At 38.9% G+C, this 22,765-nt stretch overlaps 2 protein-coding genes across 2 annotated transcripts; both read left to right on the forward strand.

Moving 5' to 3' along the window:
* The first annotated feature begins 268 nt into the window (after positions 1–268).
* On the forward strand, positions 269–14,118 carry LOC108432163 (aquaporin-8-like). The gene is made up of 5 exons (XM_017705827.2): positions 269–561; positions 2,546–2,672; positions 2,978–3,192; positions 13,322–13,456; positions 14,000–14,118. The coding sequence occupies exons 1-5, from the start codon at positions 269–271 to the stop codon at positions 14,040–14,042; spliced, it is 813 nt and encodes a 270-aa protein (XP_017561316.1). The 3' UTR covers positions 14,043–14,118.
* Positions 14,119–16,408: 2,290 nt separating this feature from the next.
* LOC119265149 (aquaporin-8-like) lies at positions 16,409–19,698 on the forward strand. Its single transcript, XM_037544906.1, has 3 exons — positions 16,409–16,632; positions 19,306–19,432; positions 19,665–19,698. Exons 1-3 carry the CDS (start codon positions 16,409–16,411, stop codon positions 19,686–19,688), a joined length of 375 nt encoding a protein of 124 aa, XP_037400803.1. The 3' UTR covers positions 19,689–19,698.
* Positions 19,699–22,765: the final 3,067 nt, after the last annotated feature.

Raw genomic sequence — 22,765 nt, forward strand, 5'->3', positions numbered from 1 at the left:
TCCAAACAACTATATGGGTTATTTGAACTTTAATGGTTTAAGTCTTCATTTTCATGTGGTGTTTCTGTTATTTTGTCCACGCCAGTATTATTTAACAGTTAGATGTGTACATTTATTGTGTGTTTTACTCTGATAGATGACTTAGCAGTACTAAAAGTCTACAAACCAATCAGCAGAGAAGATGGTTCCTCCCTCTCTCCTCCTCCTTTCTAACGTTTTATCAGGCCCTGCTTATCCGCACTGCAAACTCCGTCCATCTACAGCCACCATGAACACACCTGACACAAAGCCCATTTCCAAGACAGAGCCCTGGATGTGGAACTCAGGTAGCCTGTCCATCACAGAGTCAGTAAAGGATGAGGAGACCAAGGTCCACCGGGCGGTCAGTGTGTTCCAGTTCTATGTCCAGCCCTGGCTGGCCGAGCTGGTGGGCTCAACACTTTTCATCTTCACTGGGTGCATGTCTGTCATAGAGAATCCACTGGACACTGGGAGCCTCCAGCCTGCTCTAGCACACGGCCTGGCCTTGGGTATCGTTATTGCGCTGTTCGGAGAGATCAGGTATGGCATTAGATTGGCTTGAATGCTTTCAAGGTGTGATGTGAGTGTTGGGGTGCATGCTATTGACTTTTAATGATATCCATCAAATTACTGATCACCGTTGTTTATTTATTTTCCACTCAGTTCTTATTAGGAAAACAGAAGAGGACTAAAAACGAATATGTGCTTTGCATGACTCACCTCAGATTATATTTGCAAAGATTAACCATTAGTATCAATATACAATTGGTATCAGCTGTAACACAACCTCATACCTCTAGAAAGAATACATAGGAAAAGGAAATAATGGGCCTCATTCATCAACCATTCTTAAGACGAAATTTCTTAAAAACACTTCTCCACATTGATGAAGATTTAAGACACATCTAAGAAAAAACGTAGGAGGTGTGTTAGTGTAACAAAATGTTATTTTAAGTAATTTTTAAACATTTGTGTTGATCGACTTATCATAAAATGAAACATATTATCAAAAAAAATAATAAATTATTAAAAAAAACTAAGATTTAAAACGCGATGAGCATTGCAAAAGACTCACCTAAGCCAAATTGTTTAAAACCTGCACTTATGCCTAAACAAACATTTTAACTTTAGAATAAACACAAATAAACTTCGGAAAAAGTAGTTAATGTCTTTTGAGCTGGTTAGAGGTTTGGTTCCAGCCGTCACGTGGATTTGACAAATACCATGTGATTTCATTTAATGAAGGACTGATTAGATTAACTAGGGATTGCATGATAACTACAAATACTCTTGCTTTCCTCAAGGATAACCAAGTAAATAAAGGCATACTGCCCAAATCACTGTATATGACATCAAAATTAAAACCTTTGTACAGGCCATTTTTCTGTTTAATTTTTTCCCAATATGTTAAACAGTAGTTATGCATTATCTACACTCAGTATGTACACTTATTGTCCATTTTATCAGCTCCACCTACCATAGAGGTGGGTTCTACAGTAGCTCTGTAATTACAGACTGTAGTCCATCTGTTTCTCTGTATACTTTGTCAGCCTCCTTTTACCTGTTATTCAATGGTCAGGACCACCACTAGACCACCACAGAGCAGGTATTACTTGGTTGCTGGATCATTTTTAGCACTGCAGTGACACTGGTGTGGTTGTGGTGTGTTAGCGTGTGTTGTGCTGGTATGAGTGGATCAGACACAGCAGTGCTGCTGGCGTTTTTAAATAACGTGTACACTCACTCTATTAGACACTTGCTGCACAGTTTGTGTTGGTCATCCTCTTGTCCTTCATCAGTGGCCACATGATGCTGCCCACAGGACACTGTTCGCCAGATATTTTTGGTGGGTGGACTATTCTCAGCCCAGCAATGACATTGAAGTCATGGTTGGTTAGTGTAGTGGGTAACACCATTGCCTTCTATGCTGTAGACTGGGGTTCAATCCCCACCTGGGTAAGCACCCTACACTATACCAATAAGAGTCCTTGGGCAAGACTCTTAACACCACCTTAGCCTACCTGTGTAAAACAATCAAATTGTAAGTCGCTCTGGATAAGAGCGTCTGCCAAATGCCATAAATGTAAATGTAATGTAAATGAAGTGTTTAAAAACTCCGACGGCACTGCTGTGTCTGATCCACTCAGACCAGCACAACACACACTAATACACCACCATCATGTCAGTGTTACTGCTGTGCTGAGAATGATCCACCACCCAAATAATACCTGCTCTGTGGGGGTCCTGAACACTGAAGAACAGAGTAAAAGGGGGCTAACAAAGTATAAGAGAAACAGACGGACTACAGTCTGTAACTGTAGAACTACAAAGTGCACCTATACAGTAAGTGGAGCTGATAAAATGGACAATGAGTGTAGAAACAAGGATGTGGTTTAATGTTATGGCTGATTGGTGTATATGTGTGTGTATATGGTATGTATGTATTTACATATTCCACTAACTGCTGTTCCACATTCCAAGAAAAGAAATGACATTATAACTTACACAAAGTTCTCCTCTTCAGTGGAGGCCACTTCAACCCTGCTGTGTCTGTGTCTGTCTGCCTCATTGGGGGTCTCAATGTCATCCTGCTGTTGCCTTATATAACAGCACAACTATGTGGAGGACTCATCGGAGCAAGTCTGGCCAAAGTGCGTAACGTAATTTTTATTGTTTTGCTGGCTTTGGAACAATCTCACAGAAGCTGAAATCTGAAATCTCAGAGCGTCTCAGCTTATCTGGATTTTATCACATATTTGTCCATCCTGTGCACACATACACTGCGCGGCATGTTATCATGTCAAATAGGAAACTGAGGAGATTGTCGAACTACAGAAAGATTTGACAGAGATTTTGACCATTTTGTGCAAAAATGCTGATAAAACTTCTGTTCTGCTTTAAGTGGTAACAGGACTAAATGTAGTAATGTCAGCTTTAATACTTTCTCTTCTCTCAGGTTATCTCTCCACCCAACAATTACTTTAACACATCCGGCGGTGCGTTTAACACAGTGAAAGACAGCGATCAGGTCGGGCCCGCTGTTGTAGCTGAGATGGTGATGACGCTGTTCCTGACCATGTCGGTGTGTATGGGGGCAGTGAATGGCAAGACACGTACCTTACTGGCCCCATTCTGCATTGGACTGACCATTACAGCTGATGTCCTAGCAGGGTAAGTGTGAGATGATTACACATATACTATGACTGAGATTATGATTAAGATTAAGTGACCCTTATTAGTCCCACACTGGGGAAATTTCACCTCCGCATTTAACCCATCCGTTCAGTGAAACACCACATACACCAGGGGGTCAGTGAGCAGACTTGCCTGGGGCGATGGGCAGCCCTATCCACGGTGGCAGTTGGGGATTAGGTGCTTTGCTCAGATGGATGGATGGATGGATGGATGGATGGATGGATGGATGGATGGATAGATAGATAGATAGATAGATAGATAGATAGATAGATAGATAGATAGATAGATAGATAGATAGATAGATAGATAGATAGATAGATAGATAGATAGATAAGCATTATTCAGAGGCACACTGTCTAACTGCCTCACTGTCTGCCTGGCTGTCTGACTATTTAATTTATTTATGCAGTGATTAACTTCCTTGAGTTCCATTGAGCTTTGTTTGGGGTCAGTTCACCTTGTAGGATGTTTGTTTTTTTACGTCTTTTCCTGTTGGCAGCTCTGATATCTCCTCTGGCCTACACAGTTGTTGACATTTGACTTTTTTTAGTGTTTCGGTGCTTGACAAAGCAGCCACATGACATGAATCAAAAACCACAAATGCAATAGCACTGCAACCTGGACTGGAAGTCCTCTCACTCACTCTGGGAGGTGAAAATCTCTGACTTCCTAATATTTTGATCCAATTATGATTCTGGAGAATATTTACATGAATTTGATCATTTGCTTTTTAAAAATATACTCAATATACAAATGTGAATGCACTAATTGCACAGTAGTAAAATATAAGCAATATAAAATGATACTCTAATCCAGAGCTGTCCAAAGTCTGACCCCAGGGCCAGATGCAGCTTTTTGACAGATTTGAATTGGCCTGTGGCTTCTGTTTAAGAGCATGTTATAAGTGGCCCACCAGCCAGTACATTGTAGTTTTTCCTTTCACCTGTTGGTGGCAGCACCATAAAATTACAGGGTAATGCACCACTGTGCTAATGAATTTAGCTAAAGCAATAGACCCTTTCTACTTTGAATTAAGTTAATTTAGTCAACACTACAGCCATAAAACACAAACTTAACACTGAGAACTGACGATTTAGCTAAGATGGAAATTTGAACCCTTTTTCCATCAAGAGCCAAAGGAAATGTGTGAGCCTTGTACATCAAAAGACTCTCATGAATTTTACATCAATAGACCTGAAACAAAGCATAGATGTTACAATAAATATTCAGGAATTGTGGCTATTTATGCTGTTTAACCTGCTCTTCTTGCTTTATAAAGTTATTTCTGAATGCGGTTGCTGCATTTGTTCGATATGTAAAGAACATTATCTAACAAAACCAAAATTGTATAGATTTGTGTTAGTCTGTCTTACAAATTTATGAACAAGCATTTATTAACATAATAGATGTTTTATTGTTACTCTTATAATAATGTTATAAACACTCACCTATTCAAATAGCAGAGCAATGCAACAACAAAAGAAACCTTGTGCATGTTTTATACAGTGATAGGAAACATAGTAGCTAAGAAATCTTAGATTCTATGTGCTGATATTTTAAAAAACATAATATTTTAAACCATTTGAGAAAAATATTTTAGCCCTCAGCTATTTTGACTGGGTACGATCTGGCCATCTTTGAAAAACGTTTGGTATAAACTGCTATAAGCTTTTTTAATGTTACATTGGAGCCAGATTATTTTAATTCTTACCAAAAAAAATGAGCATACACATTACTAAATATTGGTATTGTCTATTAAAATTAATTCTAACAATCTAAAATTGATACCACTGAAGCACCTTCAGAACAATGCATCATGATTTTTATACCCCACATACGGTGCCCCCTGCTGGACCCAAGGCACCTTAGCACTGAAAACTTCATTTTCACCCACATTGTTTTGGTTCTTTAAGATCATGACATCTTTAAGATAAGATGTTTTTGAGACACTGAAGAGTGTTAAGCAAGTAATATTTGCCACTTCTGAGTTCCATCAGTGGCTGTTCATTTACAGCATTTTTAAACACATAAATAAGTCATAGACTTGAGTTAATGTGTTTATTGTGTGGAAAATAGCCAAATGAAGCCAATGAACAGTTTATAAATTTCCACATGGCACAAATGACTAAATGACTTCTTCAGTCTCTAAAGCTGCTGAATCCACCAGATTAACAATAAAAAGTTCAGTGCTAACTTCTTTTCCTTCTTTATCTCTCACACCATCAATGCACAGATGCCCATCATGCGAGCAGTCAGGAAATAGTTTCAGCAAGCTCAGTTAACACACTTTTAAAAATAAAGGTGCCAAAGTCTTCTTTGGAATGATACCATAGAAGAATTCATTTTATTTTGTTAAGATTGAAGTTTTCTCTTTAGGTTGAACCCAAAGTTTAGGGTCAGAGTTAGAGACAGGCTTAGGGTCAGGGAAGGGTATAGAAGTGTCATCAAACATGTCTGTAAATAAGATATATAACCATGAAGTATTTTATCTATGCTTTAAAAACCTCTTACATATGCTCTTTAAAATAAAAGGTGCCATAAAGTCTTCCTTGTGTGACTCCATAGAAGAACCACTTATACTTCTCTGAAGAACCTTTCGGTGGATGGTTCTTTATCCCCCTAAAGTCTCAGGCTTGTTACATACTAAGGCTTAATATTCAGTAACTACAGGGACTTGTTGTACAATGCAAACTGGCTGAGCTATTCTTAGGTTGTGTAAGTGTATAATAAACCTTTGGGCCTGTCAGTAGTCCTGGCCATTTAAGGCCATGGAGAACCTGTTGTAAATAAGGATGTGAATGTGAAGACTCTTCCTGAAGTTCAAAGAACTTTCACCTAATGTAAAGGTTCTAGGAAGTGTCCTAACATTGGTGTAGAACTTTAACATTATGTGTACATTGGAAAGGCTCTTTATACTCACCTCTTTTTCAAACATGGTTCTTTAGGGAACCAAAAGTGGTTCTTCCATGACATTGCTAAAACGTTTCATGGCACCTTGATATAAATGATATAGTCCAGTTGAAGGTTTTCCATCAAACTGAAAGTGTACGCCAAGAACAAGTTAGGAACCTTTATGTTTATTTTTAAGAATGTAGAACATTAAGCACTAACCTCAACTTTAGTCTCTACTATTTTCTCCAATGTGAATGGAAAATTAAGCATACGAAAATATGAGCTCCAGGGGGGCAAGTCTGTCAGCAAGTATCTGACTATTGTTATTTTCATCATTATAAATTGTCTTGCTGTATTGTCCTTAAATAACCTTTTATTTGTTTACTTAAATGTTACTTAATAGAAGCTTTGCGTTATTTATACAACACTGGGAGCAAATGGGTGGCTTTCTGACTCAGTACATAATTATGGCTGAGTCCACTACGACTTCATAGCTGTTCCAGTCTGTAACAGTACTTATTCCAGCTCTGTGCAGCAGCAGCTATAACCTCCTCCTTGTGGTCCCGTACCTTCAAAATCTTGCTAAAATCACTCCCTGATGGGAAAGCTTTGAAAATGACCACATGTTCTCTGCTGTGGTAGATTTCATCATTTGGAGCTACAGCAGCTGCACCGGCCTCAGCAGGACGAATGGACAATGCTATCAGTGAGCAGTTGGCACACACAGCTGATAGGGTCACTGCCCTCGTGGTACAAAGCTATCAGCAGGTGTAGGCCTGAAGGACTGATAGAATCAAAGCCTTTTGTGCCAGGTGTTCGTGTGTTTGTATGTAGGAGCAAAAGAATAACATTTTAACCACAGTGGTGATGAATCAACTGTGATATGACCGTTTTTCATGCACAAAATCAACCTGTTTCAGAATGACATAGTGCTTTTCCCTTTGAATCCTTTATCTGGGCTGTGGTGGAAGTATTGCTTTATATGGATGCGTTAGACCTGAGGTAAAATATTCCTTTCAGGGAAGTCTGAACAAATTTGTTAGCAACTCTAACCCACAGCCAGAGATGTCAAATGCCAAGATATTTCATCTGTAGATTCCCATCACTCCAAGTCTATATCAATATGCATATATTCTTAAACAATCATGTGCAAAGCTTGGGCAACCCTAGCCAAAGTATATATATATATATATATATATATATATAATTTTTTAGTGAAAATAAGTGAACAACTTCTTCAGCAAACTATTAAAAAATAACATTTTCTGCAAATGTTAATGCACAGCTACTTTACATATGATTAACTGAAAAGAAAAAAACAAAAATAAAGAAAATGATAATTGTCCTATAATAGTTTGGACACTCTTTCAGTTGTGTAGCCTGTAAACATCATTAATTTTTTAGACCTTAATTGACTCATTGACTCATGATTAGCAATCCAGAGCATAATAACTACTCTGACTCTTTAAACATTGAACCTTGAACAGCCATGGACTTATAAGCAGCTGGCTGAGGATCTGAAAGTGATGCTAATTGATATATATGTATATATATATATATATATCCATCCATCCATCCATCCATTAGCTTCCGCTTCTCCGGGGTTCGGGTCGCGGGGGCAGCATCCTAAGCAGTGAGGCCCAGACCTCCCTTTCCCCAGCCACTTCCACTAGCTCTCCAAGGGGGATTCCGAGGCGCTCCCAGGCCAGCTGGGCGACATAGTCACGCCAGCGTGTCCTGGGTCTTCCCCGGGGTCTCCTCCCAGGTGGACTTGCCTGTGACACCTCCCGAGGGAGGCGTCCAGGAGGCATCCTAATCAGATGCCCGAACCACCTCAGCTGACTCCTCTCGATGTGAAGAAGCAGCGGCTCTACTCCGAGTCCCTCCCGGATGACCGAACTTCTCACCCTATCTCTAAGGGAGAGCCCAGACACCCTGCGGAGGAAACTCATTTCGGCCGCTTGTATTCGCGATCTTATTCTTTCGGTCATTACCCAAAGCTCATGACCATAGGTGAGGGTGGGAACGTAGATTGACCGGTAAATCGAGAGCCTTGCCTTATGGCTCAGCTCTTTCTTTACCACAACAGACCGGTAAAGAGCCCGCATCACTGCTGACCCAGCACCAATCCGCCTGTCAATCTCCCGCTCCCTTGTACCATCACTCGTGAACAAGACCCCGAGATACTTGAACTCCTCCACTTGAGGCAAGAGCCTATCCCCGACCCAGAGAGGGCTCTCCACCCTTTTCCGCCTGAGAACCATGGTCTCGGATTTGGAGGTACTGATTCTCATCCCAGCCGCTTCACACTCGGCTGCAAACCGATCCAGCGAAAGCTGAAGTTCGCGGCCTGATGTCCCCAATAGGACCACATCATCTGCAAACAGCAGCGATTCTATTCATAATTTTTATGGATAGAATTTCTAGGCGCAGTCAGGGGATGGAGGGTGTCCGGTTTGGTGACCTCAGGGTCACATATATATATATATATATATATATACACACACACACACACACACACACACACACACACACACACACACACACACACACACACACACACACACACTATATTGCCAAAAGTATTCGCTCGTCTGCCTTCACACGCATATGAAATTGAGTGAGATCCCATTTTTAATCCATAGGATTTAATATGATGTCGGCCAGCCCTTTGCAGCTGTAACAGCTTTAACTCTTCTGGGAAGGCTTTCCGCAAGGTTTAGGAGTGTGCTTATGGGAATTTTTGACCATTCTTCCAGAAGCTCATATGTGAGGTCAGATGCTCTTTTATAAATGTTTGTAGAAGCAGTCTGCAGGCCTATGTGCTTGGTTTTATACCCCTGTGGCCATGGAAGTGATTGGAACACCTGAATTCAATGATTTGGAAGGGTGAGTGAATACTTTTGGAAATATAGTGTATACACACACACACACACACACACACACACATATATATATATATATATATATATATATATAGCTGTGGCAAGAAGGTTTGCTGTGTCTGTTAGCGTAGTGTCCAGAGGCTGGAGGCGCTACCAGGAGACAGGTCAGTACACCAGGAGACGTGGAGGAGGCCATATGTGCATGTGCATGTGTCTGCACAAACGGTTAGAAACCGACTCCATGAGGATGGTATGAAGGCCCGACGTCCACAGATGTGGGTTGTGCTCACAGCCCAACACTGTGCAGGACGCTTGGCTTTTGCTAGAGAACACCAGGATTGGCAAATTCGCCACTGGCTCCCTGTGCTCTTCACAGATTCACAGGTTCACATTGAGCACATGTGACAGACGTGACAGAGTCTGAAGACGCCGTAGAGAGCAATCTTCTGTATGTATCTTCTGTAATGTTCAGCATGACTGGTTTGGCAGTGGGTCAGTAATGGTGTGGGGTGGCATTTCTTTGGAGGGCTGCACAGCCCTCCATGTGCTCGCCAGAGGTAGCCTGACAGCCATTAGGTACCGAGATGAGATCCTCAGACCCCTTGTGAGACAATATGTTGGTGCGGTTGGCCCTGGGTTCCTCCTAATGCAGGACAATGCTAGACCTCATGTGGCTGGAGTGTATCAGCAGTTCCTGCAAGATGAAGGCATTGAAGCTATGGACTGGCCCGCCTGTTCCCCAGACCTGAATCCAATTGAGCACATCTGGGACATCATGTCTCGCTCCATCCACCAACGCCACATTGCACCACAGACTGTCCAGGAGTTGGCGGATGCTTTAGTACAGGTCTGGGAGGAGATCCCTCAGGAGACCATCCGCCACCTCATCAGGAGCATGCCCAGGCATTATAGGGAGGTCATACAGGCACGTGGAGGCCACACACAATACTGAGCCTCATTTTGACTTGTTTTAAGGACATCACATCAAAGTTGGATCAGCCTGTCGTGTGTTTTTCCACTTTAATTTTGTGTGTGACTCCAAATCCAGGCCTTCATTAGTTATAAATTTGATTTCCATTGATGATTTTTGTGTGATTTTGTTGTCAGCACATTCAACTTTGTACAGAACAAAGTATTCAATGAGAATATTTCATTCATTCAGATCTAGGATGTGTTATTTGAGTGTTCCCTTTATTTTTTTTGAGCAGTGTATATTATTTTAATAATAATTTTTTAAAATTTTAATTTAACAGATAAGCACCTGCAGTCACATAGCTTTGTGGAGCACCACAGGGAGTTTCAAGGAGACCAAGTGTAATCCAAGAAATGCTGCCAATGAACTGCTTCCACTATTATTACTTAACCAATACGATATCAGAGTGCTATTATAATGGTGAATCTACATCTGTAAGGCAATAGACATGACTATCAGTGAGGCATAGATGCAGATATGTTAACGGCTCATAGAGTGCATGGAGAACAAGAACACATACAAGCACGCAGATACACGCTCACCCACTCCCACACATGCGCCCAACTGTGTTATAAAATTTGACGTAATCAGTGAGGCTTGTATTGTATCTGCATTGTTTAACAATGTTGCATAATAGAAATTGACCTGCATCATGGTAGCTCCTTCTGACTCTCCTATCTCTCTCACTGGTTAAACTGTGCATGTCACACATTGCATTATTTGCCTGATATAGAAAAGATAAATTATTTGCACGCTACATACTGGGCAAGCTTCCCAGAGTAAACTGCTAAGGAAAATATAATAGGAAGCAATGCACTCACGTTCACCACGTTCACGTTGAAGGAATATATGACACTTGCATTTTTAATAAAGCAAAACAGAAATGCAATTCAGTACATATTTTATGCCATTTTACATGGTGTAGAAACTAATCTTACATGTGACAGCTTATAATTGATAAGTAGTAATGCTTAATGTAAGTTTAGATATACCTTAATGAACGATGATCATTCATTACGTTATGGAAAAAGAGGAAAATATGTCTGTTGGATGTTTTCACAAAACACCTATGTGAGACACTGTTATAATAGCAAAACATGTATTGGTTGCTATTCAGTGTTAAGCAGAGGAGGATGAGTCCCCCTTTTGAGTCTTGGCTCTTGTCATGGTTTCTTCCTCTTGCTCTCAGGGTTTTTCCAAGTCATTGTCACCTTTGGGTTGCCCATAGGGGCTCAGACCCAGATTTTTTTTCTGTAAAGGTGCTTTGTGACAACTTCTGTTGTAAACAGTGCTAGTAAAAGGTTGGACCCCCTTTTGCCTTCAGAACTGCCTTAATTCTTCATGGCATACTTTCAACAAGCTGTTGGAAACGTTCCTCAGAGATTTTGGTTGGTTATTTGAGTTACTGTTGTCTTTCTATCATCTCGAACCAGTCTGCCCATTCTTCTCTGACCTCTCACATCAACAAGGCATTTTCGTCCACACAACTGCCGTTTACTGGATATTTCCTCTTTTTCAGACCGTTCTCTGTAAACCCTAGAGATGGTTGTGCGTCAAAATCCCAGTAGACAAACTAGCAGTTTCTGAAATACTCAGACCAGCCCGTCTGGCACCAACAACCACGCCACGTTCAAAGTCACTTAAATCCCCTTTCTTCCCCGTTCTGATGCTCGGCCTGCACTTCAGCAAGTTGTCTCACCACCTCTACATGCCTGAATGCATTGAGTTGCTCTGAAAAAAGTTCTGACTGATAAACCCTCTGTTCCTTCTGTCTCTGTCGTAAAGAGTTTTTTGCCTGCTGCTGTTAAGCTGCGATTTTGGAGATACTTGTTTTCTCTTTGAAGAGCAACAAAGTAAAGTTAGGGTTGTTCTATACCCCTTATACAGTCTTCACTATGAGCTTTACATAATCAAGCATGATAGACACCCCTGGCAGCTTCTGTGCTCAAATGGTCTTATAGTTGTTTTATAGTTTTGAAAAGGATCTGTCTGAAACCTTTGCTCCTTATTCTACTATCTTTGTTCTTATAACTACGTGACACTTATCTTACACCACCAATTTATAAAGAGGCAAAGCTGTTTGAAATCAAACACAAGATCAGAATATTTCAATAGTTATATAATGTAATAGAGTATGTCATTAATGATAAGATAAGATAAAAAATCCATCTCAGGCAATTAAATTCAGCTTGGAGTCCAATCATATACTCTTTAAATTTACCCACTGTTTATACTGACTCGTTGTTTAGTGTTACGCCCATATAGCATACAGGCGCACTGAGCTTTACACACCCATATAGCATGCATACATCCACAGTGCTGCACTCTGTACATATACACTTGTATATGTACAATATTGTACACTTGTACAATATGATATGGATATGGATATGGAATGAAATTCCAATGGGATGTGGAGGGTGAGAAATAAGCAGCAAGTCAAGCAGCCTTGATCTGTCTCTCTTCGTCTGAACATCTTTGTACTATATGAAAGTCTCCCCATGAGCTGTGTAGCTGTTTGATCTGCTCGGCTGGGATGGAAGGTGATGGCTTTGAAGAAGGGGAAGTGGTAAGGTGGTGGGGGGTGGTACTGATATGATATGTTTATCTCAATGTAGGGTAGAGGAACCTCACTACGGTACATGCTTCATAAGAACTTTGGTCACATTGTTAGAATAGTGTAAGTTTTGTGTTTTGGCTGTGACTCGGTTTGAGCCAAGTGCACATGAAAGAAGGTTGGCATCAACGTTTGCACAGAGCTGAATACATGTGGTTGAATCTTTTTTTGTGAGAGTGTTTAACATAAGCGACGTAGGTTTTATCATTATAATACAGGCCTAGGATAAAATGTACAGCACTGTGCAAAATTCAGAGACTAATGATCATAATTTTGATAATATTGATCATATTGATGATATTGAGTACTGGATAAGACTACATATATCATTTCCAGTTCTGAATCGGGAAAAAAAAACACTGTCCACCATTTGCCTTTATCACAGCTTTGATTCTTTTCAGGAGACTTGCTTTCATTTTTTTAACCTACAGGGATATTTTTCCACACCTTCAAATTCCAGGCTTAGAAGTCGGTTGCATTTTCTGTTTCTCACAGTCCAAGTAATCCCAAACATATTTAGTGATGTTGAGGTCTGTACTAGTCAGTCCATTGCTCTAAAAACATCAGCAGCTTCTTTGTTTGATTGGCAAATGTTCTTCTTTTTTTCTCAGTAAAGAATTTTGACAGCTACACATCCTGAATATGAATGAAATATGTAATGAATAATAATAAGAACTGTAATGCGTATGAAGGTAACTGATATTGTACTCATTGATTGTGCTCATTTTTGTCCTTCAGAGGATTGATCTCTGGAGCCTGTATGAACCCGGCCCGTGCATTTGGGCCAGCGGCAGTGGCTCATTACTGGACCTATCACTGGATCTACTGGGTTGGGCCGATGGCTGGAGCTGTGCTCACTGGAACTCTCATTAGGTACATATTCAGTGTATTTATTTACATGAAGTCCAGTTGCAAGTATTAAATGGCCCATATCATACATGTCTTTTCCTTGAGGTCCGCTTATTGTGCGGGTTTATGTACCATTCATTTTAGATGACCATTTACATAAGACTAATATATGTAAATTGGCTCTATTTTGACTGGCTGCCATGAGTTGTGCTATGTTTAAAAAGCAATCAGGGTTGAAACACTACAGTGTAAATGCTGTAGGCTGAAGAGGCTGTTATACATTAAAGGTAATTTTCTGTAACCTTACAGTAACCATGAATTAAAAATGGGCTGTTTTGCAGGTTTGTATGGACTTGAGTGACCAGTATGTTTTAAAACTATAGCAGTGTTTACATACTACATCAAACTCATTTACTTAAAAATAATGAACAAAAAAGATTTTTCATGATATGGGCCCTTTGAAATGACTGTATTACACAATTGTTATTCATTTGTTTGATTCATTTGGTTTTACATTCAGCATGTCTTAGGTCTGGATTTAACACTGTGTTGCTTTTCTGTGTCCAGGTTGATGCTCGGTGATGAGAAGATTAGGCTGCTGCTGAAGTGACCTGCTGATGCTGGAGAGGTCAAAGAGCAAAACTTAATAGTACTGAATAGTACTGGCATTTTGTCATTGCCAAATGGTCAATCATTCATTTCAGTTTTAATATATTCTCAGGACATACAGCGCCAGTCAAAATGTTATTGTTTTCTAATCAACAACATTTTTCTTACGTCATATAATCTTTTAGAATGCCTGAAAAAGAAAATATCTCAGTACACAGAAGCAAAAGAAAAAGTGATCAAAGCAGTGCGAAAGAAAACTGAGAGACAGAGATTCAACAAACAGCTTGGCAAAGGCTGGTCTGTTGTTCTTCTGTAGCCCGTTGCGCAAGTCTGAGGTCTCAGTCTGACTGACTGAAGTCAGTTCTTCACAGGCAGTGCGTGTGTTCTTTGATTCTTGCCAGTCTCACCTTGTTTGAAGAACGTCTGGGTCGTAGCAAGATACAAGCAGTTTATCTTAAAGATCACTTTTCAGTCCTTACACAAACTAAGATTGTCTTCTTTGCTTAAAGGTGCAGTGTGCAAGATTTAGGGGGGTATGTCTAGTATTCAAAACCATGTTTTCATTAGTGTATAATCACCTGAAATTATGAATGAAAAAATGAATTATGCTTAGGGAACAATTTCTATTCCAATGTTTCTATAGCAGTCCAGAATAGACAAACCAAACACTGGCTCTAAAGACTGTCTTTTAGGTTTTTATATTGAAGCGGCAGCTTGAATTTGGTGGTCTTATAACATCAGTTGGAAGACATAGAAAGAAGAAGAATGCCAGTGCTGGCTAACTATTTGGTGTCATGAGATGTTTAAGAACCCACATTTTGACAATAATTGGAAGGCCATACTTTATTATTTAGCACAAGGAAAGGCAAGAAAGGGTGAATTCTCGTTGTTAAAGAAGCGAAAACATGACAGCCACCATAAGTCAGAAAGGGAGGGGGTAAAGGAGGGGTATTTAGTTGTTTGTAATCTGCAACCCCACCGCTTCATGTCTTACACACTGCACCTTTAATTCAGCACAATTTTCTTCTTCTTTACATTCAAGCATAACAAACTTGCACCAGTCATATCTATATTTACAACTACCCTTTACCCTCTCCTGTCACATAGCTGATCACAGCACTGTATAATGTCATTAAACTCAAATGTGTGAAGATTTTATTAAAACATGTAAATATTAAGAATGATCTGCTTATATATGTACTTATCATATAGTGAAGATTAAATGATTTAATGGCTTAAAATGTAGATAATCAAACTGGTGTACTGGATGCATCTGAGTTTGAGAGTGTAGTGCCTCTTACACTTGCCAACAGTGTAATAATCCAGTGTTTAATCCTGGAATTTCTAGGACATATTCTTTTCTTGATAAAAGAATGGGTGTGGGATGAATGACTACAGCATCTCTATTGTCTTCCGAAGTTCATGATTATATTATACGATTATGTAAATTATATATAATGAATTTATGTTCATGGCATCTTTTTATATTATTCATTTTTCTGTGTACAATAAACATCATCTTCCTATTCTTCAAAGTCCCTGACCTGTCTTTTTTGCATTTAGCCATTACACTCAAAAAAGATGGTTCTTCAAGAGTTCTTTAATGAAAATAAGGCCTCTATATAGAACCATGAACACCCAAAGAAATGTCTGTATGCTTAAATGATTCTATGTTGAAATGGTTCTAAAGATTGATAGAAAATGTGTTGAAAATTGCTCTATATTGCACCAAAATGGGTTCTGCTGCTGCTGCAGTGTCAAGCCTATAACAATAGAAGAACCATTTTTTGATCCTAAATAGCACCGTATACAACACATTCTCCGTTAATCTGAAAAAAGCACTTCACCATGCAAAGAAGAATTTAAAGATGAAATTGTTCTATATACAACTTGTGGTTTGAAATAGAACCCTTCCCTTTACTAAAGATCCCTTGGCAAACCATTTCTAGTGTAAATAGTAGAGTCTAGAGTCATTTTTCTTAACCGGGGCACCCAAACTTTCGCACATGTAGATTTTATTGATTCCACTTTTCATTTGTGTGTTTGTGCCACTGATGTAATTGTAAATTTCAGTTTGACCACAAATGTAGCACCGTATCAAAGGTGAGAACTAAAAACCACACCTTCATACTTCAAACTGTGCACCTAACTCTCTCAGATATTTAAGGAGGTCTTCCACTCCCTGAATGAACCACAAAGGTCACTGGTGCAATTTTGTTTTTATGCTTTTCTCAACCCGTAAAAGTTCAAATGATTAGCAGAAGCCCAGCCTAGATATGGGGACACAACAACATTCTTCCCCACAGTTCCTCAGATTACTGCTGCTACTGGAGCACAGTGGCAGAGGAAAAGCTTGAGCTGGACAACATGGAGACTCTGATGGACAAACCCAAGAAAGGATCTGCGAGAGATTTGAACAAGTATGAGCGAATCGTCCAGCCCAGTATAGCTGAGTTAGTTGGAACCGCTTTCTTCGTGTTCATCGGCTGTGTGTCGGTCATTGAGAACGTGGAGACGGCCGGCAGACTGCAGCCTGCGCTGGTACACGGGCTGGCAGCAGCTGTCCTGATCGCATGCGTGGTGGAGATAAGGTGAGAAGACAAACATCATTGTTATGTAATGCATAACAGGGAGCTTTAGTTGAACACCTCTCACCCATTGTTACAGCCTTTAAACACGTTTACACATGATTAAACCAAAACATAGATAAAAATAAAACGTTTGGTGGTCACATATTTGCACATGTTTAAATTTTCATCTATTAAGCACAATAATCTTCAAACCCTTTCTACAAAATTACAATAAAAGGTGCTTGAAAGGTTCTTTGCATGATGCATAATATGGTTCCCAATGGAACCTTTCACTGCCTGGTACTTCAAGGGACCGTTTTTTTGTAAACATGAGTTTGAAGACTCCACAAAATGGTATTAATAATTTATTAATATTAATTAATTAATATTATTAATATCATTATTATATTAACAATATTAATTATTCATAATTGTTCATTATTGCATTATTAATTAATAATTAATACTTGTCAATGTCAATGTCAGTTTTATTTCTAGAGCACATTTAAAAACAACAAAGTTGACCAAAGTGCTTTACAAGTTTAAAATTAAGCAATAAATCCAAAAGTCAATAAACTAACAAGAATAAAACATAATATAATGCAACAAATACAATAAATAGAATACACTAAAATGAGATCAGAGACAGAGACAAAGAACCTGAAAGCTCAGACTGAACTTGAATTAAAAGCTAAGGTAAATAGATTTTTAAGGAGTTTTTAGTTTTTAAGGAGGATTTAAAAGACTGTGTAGACTCTGAAGTACGGATATGAAGTGGGAGTTTATTCCAGAGTCTAGGGGCAATAACTGCAAAGGCCTGATCCCCTTTGTGTTTAAGACAAGATTTCGGCTGCTCCAGCAACATCTGACTAGATGATCTCAGTGATCTATAAGGCTTATATGGTTTGAGCAGCTTAACAAGGTAGCTGGATGCCTTGCCATTTAAGACTTTGAAAGTTAGTAAAAGGATCTTAAAATCAATACGAAATTGGACAGGGAGCCAATGTAAAGCAGCCAAGACTGGAGTGATATGATTGTGCTTTCTGGTACCTGTCAAGAGACGTGCAGCAGCATTTTGGACTAACTGTAAGCGATAGAGAGATGACTGATCAAGACCGGAATAAAGGGAATTACAATAGTCCAACCTAGAGGTAATGAAAGCATGGATGAGTCTTTCAAGGTCCTTACGAGGAAGATAGGATTTCACCTTGGCAATTAGTCGCAGCTGATAAAAACTGGACTTCACAACAGAATTAACTTGTTTCTCAAGTTTAAGGGAGCTGTCAAAGTACACTCCAAGATTTCTGATAACTGAGGAACAGTGAGAAGCAAGAGGGCCAAGGGTATCGGTTAACTTGTCCAAAGCGAAACGACTTCCAAATACAATGGTCTTGTTTTCATTTAATGTAAGAAAATTCTGAGTTAACCAGTCTTTAACATCATGAAGACAGTTAAATTGAGGCTGGAGAGGGACAGAAGCATCCAGTTTAATAGGAAAATAAATTTGGATGTCATCCGTATAACAATGAAATGGAATGTTATACTTCCTAAAAATCCCCCCTAAAGGGATCATATATAATGAAAACAAGACAGGACCTAGAATGGACCCTTGCGGTACACCACAACAAATAGGGGCTAAGGAAGAGGAATATTTACCCAACGCTACAGAAAAGGACCTATCAGATAACTAAGATTTAAACCATGATAAAACTGTGCCTTTGAAGCCCACAACGTGTTCAAGTCTGGACAAAAGAATGCTGTGATCAACTGTGTCAAAGGAAGCAGTTAGGTCTAACAGAACTAAAAACAGCGGGACAGCTTGAGTCAACAGTTAAGAGAAGATCATTAAAAACTTTTAAGAGTGCTGTCTCAGTGCTGTAGTAAGATCTAAAACCAGACTGAAACTCTTCACAAACGTCATGGGTATTTAAAAAGGTTTGAAGTTGGTTAAGAACAATCTTTTCCAATATTTTTGACAGAAATGGTAATCTAGAGATCGGCCTATAATTAGATAGGACATTTGTCTCAAGATTTTTCTTTTTAATAATAGGCTGTACAACAGATTGTTTGAAGGCAGCTGGTACACAGCCAGATGACAGAGAGGCATTTAAAATGAGCAAAATACTAGGCCCAAGAATGTGAAGACTTTCTATAAGAAGACAAGGCAGGAGGATATCTAGAGGGGAATACTTATTAATAAAGACTTATTAAATGTAATTATTCTATGGCATCATGCAGACAACATGTGGCACCTTTATTTTTAAGGGTGTAAGATCAACACCAGTATTGAACACTTTTAGCACGAAGAGTTCTATATAGTACCAAAGAAAATGTTTTGTGACATTAATGGAAGCCTTTTTGGTTCTATAGCAAGTGTTTTTAAAAGGTTCTTGAAGGATCCATACACAGCAGGTTTTGTTTCTTCTGCCATCAGATCTTCCACCATGTATGCGATCAAATGGTTCTTTGAGTTGTCACGGTTCACAGAACAATTAGGGTTCTTTATTGAACTCAGTGATTACATAGAACCTTTTCAAAATGATTGGTTAAACTTGAAAGTCCAATACATTCTATAAAGGCATGGACATACATTGGACTGACCATAATATTCCACTTCAAGTATGTTGAAGATGCTAAGCAGATGTGCCAACATGTTCTAGATATCACTTTACTCCTTTTTTCTTTTTTACAAAGTGGTTCCCACTTCAATCCCCCATTCACCATGGCCATCTACCTTTGTGGCGGCATCAAGTTATTCCTGGCCGTGCCTTATGTGTCCTGTCAGCTAATTGGACGCGTGCTTGGTGCTGCAATGGCAAAGGTGAGGCTTTTGTAGGCTTGCATCATTGCTGTGAGTTCACAGCCCTCAGTATTTGTGTCAACACAGCAACAAAACAGGTCGCAGCACCTTCTAACACTGCTGAGGGCAGTGAAGGACGTGAAGAACCCTGGCTGTAAAGTGAGAATGAATAGGCTCGTAAAGTTATATAGAACACAAGCTGAGCTGAACTGTTAACATTTGCTTAACACCTCTTTTTATGCTCTGTTTGCAGCTGATGACAACGAATGAACACTAAGCCAGAGCTCATGGAGCAGCTTTCACTGTCCTGCATTCGGACGAGCAGGTACTGCAGGCCCTCTATGGAGAGATTGCTATGACATGGCTGATCACCATGGTGGTGCTGTTGGGCGCTGTTAATGCCAAGAGCAAAACTCCATTAGTTCCTTTCCTGGTCGGCTCTACAATTATAATTAATGTACTGGCAGGGTGAGTTAACAAAAGTGTGACCCTGTGGTCATTACAGTGGTAGAATAGAATAGAATAGAATAGAATAGAATAGAATAGAATAGAATAGAATAGAATCATATAAGCATGGTATGACATTGTTTGATGCCCTGTATTTAAATAAAAATGTGACTAAAATGTACGGAAAGCATAGTTTGAATATAAAAACCATTTGAATATAAAAGGTTGTACAAAATAAATTGAAAATAATTGACAACCCAAAAAAGTGGAATGGTTAATATGTTTTTCGTTGAATGGGTTCAAATATATACAGTACCTTCCAGAACATTTATTTAATTTCTTATCAAAACATCAAAACTTACTTGCAAAAAGAAAGAACAGGATATTTTTCCACACTTCCAAAGTTCAGCCCATTGTTCTGAGAACACCAGCAGCTTCTTTTTTTGCCTCCTTTAACGGCTTCACATCATTTCAGACTCATAGTGTCGTGTTCGCACTGTTTATCTGATGAGGGCAGTGACGGTGTTGGTGGTCTACCAGGCGTTCCATGGTTGTAAAGAGTCCTGTTTTCTCTGTATCTTGTAAGCATCCTTTGAGATTCAGTTCTGGACAATCTTTTCTTTGACTTTCTCCTTCTTTATTTGGATGGTTTATCACATCTCCTCATAAATATCTGCGGAATGGTAATTCAGTGAACGAAGGGTGGTCTCTAACTTTTGCACAGTATTCTGTATATCATCTGTAAACAGCAGATGTGGTTGCGAAATGACTTGCAATATATTAGAAAACATATGTTGCAATATTTTGACACGGTAAAAGATTGTACTGCCTTATTTTGGGGAAAAAAAGTCAAATGTCACATGCTATAAAAATTAATGTGAAGTTGTTAAAGATATTCACAGCACATAATGAAATTTGTTGTGATTTATCAAAGGGCTTAATGATAGACAAATATTATATTGTTCAACCCAAATATACTGGATTATACTGTAAACCTAAACACAACATCACTCTTCAAAAACAGTTAAATGTAAGCCAAATTACTATGTGATGTAAATATGTTAGTAATTTCCTCATTTCTTGAAGTGGCTTGTCATTGTCTGATATTGGTCTTGCGAAAGTGGCCTGAGAAGAAGGACAATATTGTGTTATAGCATATCTTAACATGTGTCCCTGATGTGTCCAGCACATGTCTGAATCCTGCCAGAGCAATGGGACCAGCACTAATGACCGGCCACTGGACCTACCACTGGGTCTACTGGGTTGGGCCCATTGTTGGATCAGTAATTGCAGCTGCTTCAGTAAACAACCCATAAAACGCTCACTGTTTATCTCACTGACATTATCACAGAATGCTGAATTAAGCTTGGTGTTCTGTGCTCTAGAACTCTGCTTGGAGATCAGAAGATGCGAATCCTGTGGAAAAAACGTATCATTTAACACGTCTCAGGTTTTACATCATTAACAAAGACTCATTCTTAAACATCGCTGCTGTTGGAACAAAACCTCGTATCTCCAAAATGGTAACTTTACAGTAGAAGGAAAAAACCTTTACTTTTAATGTAAGTCAATGGAACCAGACGTTTTTACAAGTAATTTTAGGATGTTTCTTTTGGTCCACTCATCATGAAATTTACACACAATGTGAAGAGCAACAGGTGTTTTCAAATTATGACAAAACCTGAAAAACGGCAAAAATGGAGATACAAGGTTTTGTTCCAACAACCACAATATACATCTTGACCTGAACACAATCTTAGAAGTGTATGAACAGATTTACGACAACTCATCTCAAAAAGATCCAAATCTGCACCTCGGACTTCATATCCACCTGGAGCAAGATTCATTCGATGGAAATCAAAAGGGGAATTGCTCAGATTAAATATGATGTATTTCCTCTATGAAGAAAACATGACAAAAAGGCAAAACTTTTCTTTTTTCAGAATCATTTTCATAATCACCAAGCACTTTTAATCTGTGAACAGCTACATATACTGCAGTGTAGTCAGAATGATGACATTATAATGTTAATTTGTTTGCAGAATATAGGATTCTAATAAAAAGGAGAAAAAAGACAATTATTTGGCCATTTTGCCACTTTACCTGTTTTATATACTAGGATTTCGTAACATTCAGCATCCATCTTCTTTTACTTGAGTGATTTTAAATTGAGGCTGGAGTGGTGTTTGGAGAGAATAAATGGTAATGCTCAGGTACATGTTTCACTCATCAAGGTACAAACTATGCAGACGTACCCTCAATAGTACAACAATGTTTTAAGGCCAAAGGTTTTTTCCTGGAGGAAGGGTACAGTTGCACCTTTCCATAACCTAATGTTTTAAAACAACAAAATAAAATAAAATAAAATAAATAATTAAATAAATTAAATAAAATAAAAAAATAATAAAATAATAAATATATATAATAAATAAAAATCGAGAGACAAGACAATGGTGTGTCCATTCAATTTGAAAATGTAACTACAAAGCATTACGATACAATTATGTATCCTCCCTAAAGCTATATAAAGCTCCCTATATCAATTGTGCTTTTTTCTGTTTTTCTTTGTCATTCCTCTTTTTATGTGATCAATATTACACATTTCTAACAATCAAAACACATTGGTGGAATGTCAGCCAGTTAGCCTTTTTAATATAATCATTCTGGATATTTTAATTCTGCGTATTTTAGCGGTTTTAATGTTCTTTTAATGATTATGTTTTTGACAGTAGCAAGACAGGTGAATATAGGTGGGATGCACTTCAAGACGAACCCCACCAGCTTTTCAAAGTTTCGACACAGCTCAATCCTTGAGATGTAAACAGTCGGAGCAGTTTGATGTGAAATGATGCAGTGCAGAGAAACTACCTAACTTTAACCTCCGCAACACAAATAGAGCAGCCCTTT

The sequence above is a fragment of the Pygocentrus nattereri genome, chromosome 14, assembly GCF_015220715.1.
Source record: "Pygocentrus nattereri isolate fPygNat1 chromosome 14, fPygNat1.pri, whole genome shotgun sequence".
NCBI lineage: Eukaryota > Metazoa > Chordata > Actinopteri > Characiformes > Serrasalmidae > Pygocentrus > Pygocentrus nattereri.